This window comes from Rhinichthys klamathensis, unplaced genomic scaffold, assembly GCF_029890125.1.
Source record: "Rhinichthys klamathensis goyatoka isolate OS25496 unplaced genomic scaffold, OSU_Roscu_1.1 h1tg000051l_1, whole genome shotgun sequence".
Lineage (NCBI taxonomy): Eukaryota > Metazoa > Chordata > Actinopteri > Cypriniformes > Leuciscidae > Rhinichthys > Rhinichthys klamathensis.
The window spans coordinates 662,261-673,463 of NW_026606597.1; the positions used below are offsets into that span (position 1 = coordinate 662,261).

Consider the following 11,203-nt stretch of genomic DNA (forward strand, 5'->3'; position numbering starts at 1 on the left):
GTGATTGCCTAGTGGGAACTATAGTTTGAATTAGATCTACACTTCTATATACTAAATTAACAGCATGATGAATTTATTTTTTTCCCAGGTATCGGGACTACAGATACCCACCCGGCCATGAAAAGCAATACACACACACAATGCAGTTCTGGCACATCTTGGCTGCTAAGCTAGCCTTCATCATCATCATGGAAGTAAGCAACTGCATGATCCAAAGGACTCTTCATTTAATTTTAGGAAACCTAGAGTTAATATGGTGGAATATGCAGGAGAATTTATAATAACTTTTATTTTTTTATTGGGATATAAATCCTGTGATCAGGAAAGTGAAGTAGAGAATTGGAAAAGCAAGTAAGAGAAAGTTAGCAATCGTTAAGTTCAGTAGCTTACACTAATACAAATATTACTGACTGAAACTTTTGAATAGTAATTTAATTTAGCAAGAACATGTTAAATAGAACATATTTGTAAAAGGTTTTCCTGTCAGTTTTGATCAATTTCAAATAAATGCTGTTCTTTTGAACTTTATATTCATCAAAGAATCCTGAAAAAAAATGCATCATGGTTTCCAGAAGAAAAAAAAACAATAGGAAGCAGCACAACCGTTATAAACATTAATAATAAAAATAATAAATGTTTCTTAAACACCAAATCAGCAAATTAGACTTTTTTCTGGATCAAGTGACACTAAAGACTGGAGAGTGTTTATAGAAATGTTATTTGAGTTTTTGTTAGCTTTAGTTCCCCTTCGTCAGATCACTACAACGTGAGTCAGAAGTGATTCTGACGAATGGGGATCTCTTGCGAGAGCCTATCTACTTCGAGTGAAACTAAACGAGCCAATGCACATTGGCATGCGATAATTGCACCAGCTGCTGTGCATCGCGGCCCGAGCATATAATAAGCAGCAGGTGCGTTTGCATCCTTGTCTTTCGCTTCGGAGCCAGACGGTGAATGCTGTTCCTGCTTGGCAATCTTATCTGAGAGTGTTTTAACTTCAAAAGACGAGTCTGCTTCTTCAGGAGAACGCCTCTTCAAGCTGGTGTTGGTTTTACAGCGCTGGCCGCGATCTCACAAAGAGCAAAACAGCTGTTTTCACAGCTCAGAATGTTGCGACTTCAATGAGAATGTGAGTGCTCACATAAGTTAGCTTGCACTATCGTCCTGTTTGTGTAGCCGCTGTCATCCCTGGGTGCTTCAGCACCAGAGAGAGCAGTTTCCTAAAGGAGCATACACGGTTTGACTGCGTCATTTTCAAGATGTCATTCAAACCGTGTGTTTCTGGATGCGGTCCTTTCCTGTCCTCATTTGACGGCCACGTTTCACATGCCTGGGCTTAAGCATGTTGAGACTGCGTTTGTGGGTGGTTCATGTTCTCTCACGAGAGCATGACCACGTTGTTCATCTTCCCTTTCTCGTAAAGGCTTGAGCTGCTCAGCGTGCCGTGTGCCGTCGAGCTGCCGGCTGACAGCGCGGGTTGTCACGGCAACCCAGCGTGCGTCGTTTGGCGCTCAAGATGCGCGGTTGAGACTCAGGTGCCTCAAACGAGGTGGAGTCCCTTTGCCTATTCCCCGATCTAGTTCCTCTTCTGGTGGCCACCAGAAAAGGGCTACTTTGGCTAATAGCACTGGTGATCTGAGGATTACAGTGGGCGTTCCCCGACGAGACCACCTCCTCGGGCCCCTCACTCCTCTAGCACATCGCAAACATGCTGAGACTGTGTTCGTGGGTGGTTTATGCTCTCTTATGAGAGCATGACCACGTCGGCACGTTGTTCGTTTTGCCTTTCTCATGGCCACGTTCACGGTCTCACATGCCTGGCAGCTTTCGGATGGGATTACTGGTCCTTCTTATGAGGGACCAAGCATTTCATTCGGGGCTCCAGGGGAGGATCAGATGTCGATCGCTGCATCGGAGAGAGGGCTGTTACACTCTGGAAATGAAGATGATGCTGAGTTCCCACTGTAATGGTGTGTGTTCTCATGCTGAATCAGATTCAGACTTGACAGCCACACTTTCCCGGGCTACTCTGGGGGCGCAGTGCAACGCGTAATCACTTTGCCCCGCCCCCGTGCCTGCCCGGATGTGTGTGAAAAACTTTGGCAGTATGGAAGCATATTGGCGCCAAAATGGCAAGCCAAACTTGCCAAAATCTGCAGAAAAAGTTTTTCCTCTCTCACTACCCTTGGTGGTGGGATGGCTTTGCTAATGGCAGACCGCCTCTTCCCTGCATGTGATGGCCTGTGGAGGGCCATCACATGCAGGGAATGTGCGCTGTTTAAGTCACAGCGCTGGCCCTCGGTCAGACGATGTCCACGCTGGTGGTCCAGAAGCGCTCCTGGGCTAAACCTTGCAGAGGTGCGAGACATCGCCAAAGCTCGCTTTTTCGATGCTCCCATCTCACGAGGTGGCCTTTTTCGGCAACACTGTTGGAGACTGTGCCCAGCGGTTCTCTACAGTTCAGAAGCAGGCTGAGGTAACCAAGAGCTTGTCGCATGAGACGGGGGACCCAGAGTCAGCTGTTCTTCCCTGGTGGAGGGCCAGGTGGAGAATCTTTTGTTTATTCAAATTCTGTTCCGCCACTGGCGTCTCAGTCAGCGGTACCCAAATTCTCAGTAAGAGCAGCTTCTGTGTGGAGCAGCGATGCTCCTGTCTTGTGGGCAGAGATCTGTCCTACTGGCAAAGGACGTGATGGAGCCGGTCCCTCAAGCCGATATGTGACCCGATCTGGCTATCTATTTTAAGATATGGGCCGATTATGTGGAAAAACAATGAAATAATAGATTTTTTTTTTTGTGCTAATTTCAAAGAACAGACATTCAAAAATAATCTCCCAAAGTTTCGTAGTCCAGATAATTGAGTAAAGGTATTTAAATTACTATTAAAGTGTACAAAGTCTTACTAAATTCGCTGGAAATGAACATTGCTTTTCTCAACTCCTCGCGTCACCTCTGAGGATTTCCCGGGTATCCCCTGAAACGTCACTATATCTCTGCTCTTTAAATGGTGTTACACGTTGTATAGAACCAATCAAAAAGCTTAGAAATGTACACAAATGCTGATCATTTGTCGATGGGAAGCCGTTTCGACTGACCGGCACGCGATTGGTCCAGCCACCCTCCTGTCAGACTCGCAGCGAGCGCTCTGTGTAATAAACAAGCTAGCAGATCTCCTCAGAAACATTAAATAATATTAATTTGAGAAATGTCGCTGTCAAAAGTGAGCAAAGTTGCCAAAGCGTCATCAAGCCCCTTGGCCATTGCACACTGAGTCCGCGTTTTTTTCGTATGCGTTTTTTCCGTATGCGTTTTTTCGTATTGATTCGGTGGCTCCGAACTGTCAAAACACCATTTAAACTGCTTGCTACGGATGCGAAAAACTTACGATTGTTTTTATATAACGGATGAAAGTGTCGTAGTGTGCACGCGTGATTGACATAACGTGATTGACAAATGTGAATGAGTGTAGCAATTTATCTGCAAGCAGAATCCATTACAATGTGTTTGATTAACCCAATATTTAACTGTTGGTATCTCCGTTATGAATTTGTTACGCTGTTATTGTCAACTAGCCTACACTAAGATATGATTGCATAGACTAGCATTATTTGATCTCTGCCTCTCACTTTCTCTCTCTTTCTCTCTCACACACACACACACACACACACACACACACACACACACACACACACACACACACACACACACACACACACACACACACACACACACACACACACACACACACACACAGACACCCTCTCTCTCAAGCAAAAATGTAGCACCTCTGTTCAATCTTTCTGATTTTAGTACATTTTTGTAAAAGGTAGGCCTACTGTTAAATTATTTATTCAAATAAAAACTTTTAAAATAATTTGAGCTTCAGCCTGGTTTAATAGCATTTATATATTAATGTCTTTGGTCAAATTAAGCTGTAAAATAAATAGTTTATCCCTTTAAATGTAATGGATTTTGAAAGATATCAACAAAAAATGGGCAAAAAACTTTAAAAGCGATTTTCTCAGGTTTTCAATTGGAAAAAGAGGGCAGACGACCATAATTCAAATGTGTATATCTTTACAACCATTCAAGGTATGACTTTGACTAGGATATCAATTGAAAGCTTATGGTCTCCTCTTTCCATTAATACCAAAATCTCAATTTTTAAATTTGGGTCACTGTGACTCATTTTGCTGGATCAGGTCACATATGAAGACAGGGTTCTACAGCCCCTACTTCATTGTACCCAAGAAAGGTGGTGGGTTACGGCCATTCTTGGCCATTACCTGCGAACCTTGAATCGGGCCCTGCACAAGCTCCCGTTCAAGATGCTCACGCAGAAACGCATTTTTGAATGCATTCGTCCCCAAGATTGGTTTGGAGCGATCGACCTGAAGGACGCGTACTTTCATGTCTCGATTCACCCGCGACGCAAACCGTTCCTGCGGTTTGCGTTCGAGGGATGGGCATATCAGTACAAAGTCCTACCCTTCGGGCTGTCCCTGTCCCCCCACGTCTTTATGAAGGTCGCTGAGGCAGCCATTGTTCCACTCTGAGAACACCGCGTTCGTATTCTCAGCTATCTCGACGACTGGCTGATTCTGGCTCAGTCTCGGGATCAGTTGTGCGAACGCAGGGACATGGTGCTCTGTCACAAGAGCAAACTCTCCCCTGTGCAGAGGATCTCTTATCTCGGTTTGGAGTTGGACTTGGTCAACCAGACAGCATGACTCACAGAGGAGCGCGTCCGGTCAGTGTTGAACTGCTTGAGTACAATCAAGAGCAGGACAGCGGTCCCACTAAAACTTTTTCAGAGGCTCCTGGGGCATATGGCATCCACAGCCACAGTAACGCCGCTCGGATTGCTTCATATGAGACCGCTTCAGCACTGGCTTCACGGCCGAGTCCGGAGATGGGCGTGGCAGAGCGGCATGCACTGGGTGCACGTCACCCCGCACTGCCTCCAACCTTCAGCCCGTGGTCGGACCCTTCGTTTCTACGGGCAGGTGTTCCCCTAGAACAAGTGAGCATTCTCGCACAGACACTGTGCAAAGTCAGGGAGGACGAGGAGCAGGTCTTGTTTGTTGCGCTGTATTGGCCCAACCGGACCTGGTTCCCAGAACTCATGCTCCTCGCGACAGCACCTCCTTTGCCCATTCCTCTGAGGAAGGACCTACTTTCTCAGAGATGGGGCACTCTATGGCACCCGCGTCCAGACCTCTGGAAACTCCATGTCTGGCCCCTGGACGGGACTCGGAGGTTCTAGGTGACCTACCCCAAGCGGTGGTAGACACCATCACTTCTGCTAGAGCCCCCTCAACGAGTCGCCTCTATGCTCTGAAGTGGAACCTGTTCGTTGAATGGTGTTCTTCCCACCGGGAAGACCCCTGAAGATGTCCGATCATAGTAGTGCTTTCCTTCCTGAAAGATGGGTTGGAGCGAAGGCTGTCTCCCTCCACCCTCAAAGTGTATGTTGCCGCTATCACCGCACATCATGAAGCAGTTGAAGGTAAGGCGTTGGGAAAGCATGACCTGATCGTCAGGTTCCTGAGGGGAGCGAGGAGACTGAATTTGCCTCGACCCCCCTCTATACCCTCTTTGGATCTGTCTCTGGTGCTCAGCGCACTGCAGAGACCGCCCTTTGAACCACTGCAGTCAGCTGAGTTAAAGGTCCTGTCACTCCTGTGACAGTGCTCCTGACTGCTCTGGCTTCCATCAAGAGGGTAGGGGACCTGCAAGCATTTTCGGTCGATGAATCGTGCCTAGAATTTGGCCCGGCCAACTCTCACGTCCTGAGACCCCGGCTTGGATATGTGCCAAAGGTTCCTAACACTCCCTTTAGGGACCAGGTAGTGAACCTGCAAGCGCTGCCTTCTAAGGAGGCAGACCCAGCCCTGGCTTTTCTCTGTCCCGTCCGCTACTTGCGGTTATACGTGGACAGAACGCAAAGCTTCAGGACCTCAGATCAGGTCTTCGTCTGTTACGGAGGCCAGCAGAATGGGAAAGGCTGTCTACAAGCAGAGGATGGCCCACGGATAGTGGATGCCATCTCCTTGGCTTACGAAGCCCAAGGTGTGCCTTGCCCGTTTGGGTTGCGAGCACACTCAACTATAAGTGTTGCTTCCTCCTGGGCGCTGGCTCAAGGCACCTCGCTGACAGATATATGTAGAGCTGCGGGCTGGGCGACACTTAACACGTTCGCTAATTCTATAGCCTCCGCGTAGAGCTGATATCTTCCCATATACTCGCCCCCAGTGGCCAGTAGCGTGAGGGACCCGTTCTTAGTAGCCAAGTTTCCATCCATTTGTCAATTGAATTATCTGAAGTTCGGTAAAAAAAACTCATGCGAATAAAGCTGGTGAAAGTGTGTTTCCATCCAACGGCTATAAAGCGAATAAAAACCTGTACGTAATGACGTCACGTCTGTTTTGCGATCAAATTAGTATATCGAATTGATTTGAGACATTTTAAGGTGTTTCCATTCATTTTCACACTGAATCACACAACATTCAAGCAAACATTTGCGAACAAAGTTTTGCTAGACAAAATGGATCCCGCCATCTACCAACAAATTATCAATATTGCACAAGTTGTAGCCTAATAGTGCTTATGTGCCAGCTGATAGCGACATATGTAAGGGATAATGTATATGCGAGGCGGTTGTTAACCTGAATGGGTTGTATTCGCTATAACAACCGCCTCGCTATACATTATCCCGCTTATTACATGGCTACCTACCAAATAAATCAATAATTTGACACAAAATATTGATTTAAAAAGGAGTTTGATTTAAAAACGATTGTATTGCTTCCGCTAAAGAAAATAGTCCGTTCTGTCTCTGAACTGCGTCCATGGCAACGGTCTGTTTTTCATGGCAACGGTGTGTTAGCAGCGGTCTGTTATCAAGAAATAACAGACCGCATTCTACATTAGAATTCAACCAAGCCATGTAATAACAAGCTATAATAAGAAAACAACGACGCTATCAACACATTGCTATGATGATGCAGATGCACGTAAATGCCCGACGACAATGGAGGCGGCCTGTGGTGTGGGAACGACAGCGCTCCAAACAGTTCTGGGAGATCGTGGTTCAGAGACACTTCACGGAAACCCTTTGGTTGAAGCATTTTTTTGCTTTGTCCACTTACATCTGTCTTTGTTGACACCCGCCATGTGTGCGCAAACAGAGCGGAAATACTGGGCGAAAATGAACTAAAACTTCTTCTATGTTTTGTGGCGTGTTGCAACCATAAAAGGACCTAAAACTTAATCGCAATTCATTATTTATTCAGCAAATAACGTTTCCATCATCGTTTATCGCATAAGCCGTATATCGATCATGATTAAAATCCGATGAGACCGAACGGATTTCATTTGAGTCGATATTCATGAAATTCAATCGAATTTTACTGTTTCCATGAGGCATTTTCCATTCGATATCACTTAATTCGGATAAAAACGTGTGGATGGAAACATAGCTACTGTCAGCTTGCAATGCCACTCCCGCCCCAATGGGCCGGATACGTGCGTCTTTTTGCTCCAGTAGTGTTCCCCAGAAATGGCTAACCCTGTGAGTTCCTCCGTCACCCCTCCGGCAGTCAGACGTTGCAGAGCGTTTTGGTAGATATCCCCATTCGTCAGAATCACTTCTGACTCACGTTGTAGTGATCTGACGAAGGGGAACGTCTCGGTTACGAATGGTAACCCTAGTTCCCCGATGAGGGAACAGAGACGTGAGTCCCCTCGCCACAGTTGCTGAGCTTCCGCTGTACGGCCGAGTCACAGGTCCGGCTCCTCAGCGGAAATACAAGGATGTGAACGCACCTGCTGCTTATTATATGCTCGAGCTGCGATGCACAGCAGCTGGTGCAATTATCGCATGCCAATGTGCATTGGCTCGTTTAGTTTCCCTCAAAGTAGATAGGTCAGAAATCACTTCTGACTCACGTCTCCAATCCCTACTCGGGAACGAGGGTTACCATACGTAACCGAGACGTTTTTATTTATTACCAGTTCATCATTTTAGTGCTTCAACTTATGTTGCTTTGGAAATAAACTGAAATTTCTAATTTTCGTTGAGTTTGAGTTTTTCAACTAATATTTATATTTTATTTTAGCTTTATTTCAATTAACAGAAATGTTTTTAATAGGTTTAATTTTAGATAATAATAACCCTGGTATATAATAAATAATAGGTCTGTCTGTTAGTTTCAAAACGTGATTACTTGAAACTTAAAGAAGAAAAAAATTGTGCAGAAATAGAAAATGGAAGAATAGAACTGTATGTGATGATGTCTGAGCATAAGAATTAGCAAAGCAGTACTCTGATCTTGCTTTAACATGACCATTGTTTTTAGCATCTGAATTTTTATAAAGAAAATGAAGTGAGCTCAATACATTGATGGAAAGACATGTACTGTATGAACATTAACATTTGCTAAGCATTTAGTTACCATTTGACACACAAGCATAAAGTCACAGACAAGGCTTAAGACTAAAAATGTTAGTGCCATCTCAAGATGCAACACCAGTAATGTTTTTTTTTCTAAGGCACGTTTATAAAAGCCACTTTAATGTCCTGATTGAACTAAGGCCTAATCCTGGCTTGATCTAAACCCTGTCTGTGAAACCAGGCCTTAGCTGTCTAAACTTGGTTTTACAGTATGTGCACATGATGACTGTTCCTCTGTTTCCCCTCGTTTCTCAGCACGTTGTATTTGTGGTGAAATTCTTCGTGGCGTGGCTGATTCCAGATGTGCCGTCAGACGTGAAAGCGCGTATAAAGCGGGAACGCTTTCTGGTTCAGGAATACCTGCACAACTATGAAGTGGAGAAACTCAAGATGCAGCTGAGCCAGAGTTTCTGCCTGTCCACAGAAACGGCCTCACTGCTGCCCTCTAGTCCTAGTAAACACCAGGTGCTCTCTGAATGTATTTGAACATCCATGAGCCCTCAGGACTAATCAAATGTACTGTACACTGCAAAGCATGGAGGAATCGAATCTTCGGGACCCCCTTCAAATATTTATTGCAAAAAAACTGCCTGCCCTCATCCAGACAACTGCCAGAACTTTTACAAAGAACGACCCGTCTAACAATTATGCAAACCTGCAGCTTTTTCCTGCTTGCGGTTTATGGGAGAACAGTACCTCTGTGTTGTGTTTTTTTTTTACATGTCCGGAGTGCACTTGTATAACTACACTCTTTCAATGGAGAAAGGCTTGGAGACACATCACAGTGATTTAAACTGCAAACCCTCTTATGTTGCCTCAAGAGCAAGTTCAGATATGACCATTAAAAGACTTATGAAAATGTTTTTCGAAGGCAATAAAGCTTTTACGTCTGTCCAGCTTGTTGCCATAACCTTTTTCTTTTGAAGATGTATCTGCATGTTTTTCCCTGTATGTATGACTGTGAAAGAGGTACTTGTAGTCTTTTTTGTTTGTTTTTTGCTTTTCTTTTTCTGATCTGTCAGGGTTTTTTTTTTAATTTTTTTAAGATTTTTTTTAATTTAACAGTTAATATTTGTTTTTGTCCAGCTGCAGTTTTTCCCCCCTTTTGAAACTCATAATAGCATCATAATTTCTGTAGTGCTTGCATTATCATGTTTCTCAGAGTATTTATATTTTATTGTTGATATTTTTTTAATTAATACTGTACCTTGTAGAAAATTTGCTACCCACACATTCTGTTCAATGTAATATTAAAATGTAGATATTTTTGTTATTATTATTAGCTTGCTTCAAGGATGTATTTATTGCTTTAGAATAATCATATAACTGATTTATTATCAGGTTGGAAAGATGGATCGTGGAAGGATTGTGTTTTAAGCTCTATAATGACTTGCTATGTATTTTCTGATGCTTCAGAAACTCAAGCCATTATGTATCACCTCATTCTGTCAATGTTTGCACATATCGTATATCTGAGGATAATGAACATTAGCTCTTGTCTTTAATCATGACTAGGAGAACACTAGTCTTTTTTTTCATTATATTGTTTCACTGTAATTGAGTTCTGCACAATTGCTCTTAACAGGATCAGTTCAGATTTTTGCCATCAGTTCTCCGTGCATCAGTGAATGATATTCACCCTGATAACTGCATTTGATATTACAGCAGTGATGGGGCAAATTATTTCAGGGAAACAGGCTGTCAGAGAACATTTTTGAGCTGCCCCATCCAGAGATGTTTGGGTTACTACATTCTGTAGCACTGTTGATGAACACTATTCACTCAGTGCCAACCATCCTCTACAGAGACTTGACTGGTTTGAAAACAAGCAAACATGTTAATATTATGTCCCAGGTGTTTGAAAGTGTCTCATCAATTTAACTAGACATGACTTCCATGTACACAACATTTTGTGAGCCATACATGTTAATTTCACACAAATGTGTTATAAATTCTCTCTATATATATATTTTTAGCCTGTCGAGTGATCTATGCTGTCTTTTATTGATCTTTTATGGATAATACAATTACTGTTTACAGAATTATTCTGATTATTGTGTGTTGCTATACTTGTAAAAAAAAAAAAAAATATTCAAAACAAAACATAATCTATGTGCCCAATGTGACAATATTTAATAAATGTTACAGGGACATTTTAAAAATATCAACAAAAAAAATTGCACTTAGTTAGGATTCCTTTGTGTTCAGATGAGAACGTCACCCATGCCTTTGCCTTAATTATTTTCTTTGACAATGATACTTATGTATGTGTATTTTTTATTTGGCCTACAAATGTTTACAGAATGAGTTGTATGAAAGCCGTGTGAAAAAAAAAAAGTGAATATTCATGAATCAAGGTTTTAAAAGAATTTATTGTTTGCACTCCAATGACGAGAATGTGCCAAAATAAAGTAAATGAAGTATATCACATGTGTTAGCACTTGTTGTGCGTCCTCTGCACTGTCTGCATTATGGTAAATGAACACAAGATGGCGCCTGCGCTTCACTAAGCGCGCCATCGTCAACCTGTTGTGTGCCTCTTTCAAGGACGCGCACAGCGTCGCAACAGCGCAGTTACTTTCCCATGATGAAGAGCTCTGTGATTTATCAAGATATCAAAATAATAAATTACTAGTAACTTATGAAAATGCCCCACCAGCATATCCCGCATTATTCCCAGCCTTTAAAAACAGACTTAAAATTCAAAATGATCTGTATTGGCCTCGAATGTGACATACGCGCACATACA

The 11,203-nt window shown here is 43.3% G+C and overlaps 1 protein-coding gene across 1 annotated transcript in view; it reads left to right on the top strand.

The window, feature by feature from the left end:
* ano5b (anoctamin 5b) overlaps positions 1-9,144 on the top strand; it is a 51,404-nt gene extending 42,260 nt beyond the window's left edge. The window contains exons 19-20 of the mRNA XM_056247939.1: positions 89-194; positions 8,710-9,144. Coding sequence (XP_056103914.1) covers positions 89-194; positions 8,710-8,940 — 337 coding nt within the window. The 3' untranslated portion in view covers positions 8,941-9,144. The remainder of the gene's footprint in view (positions 1-88; positions 195-8,709) is intronic.
* Positions 9,145-11,203: the final 2,059 nt, after the last annotated feature.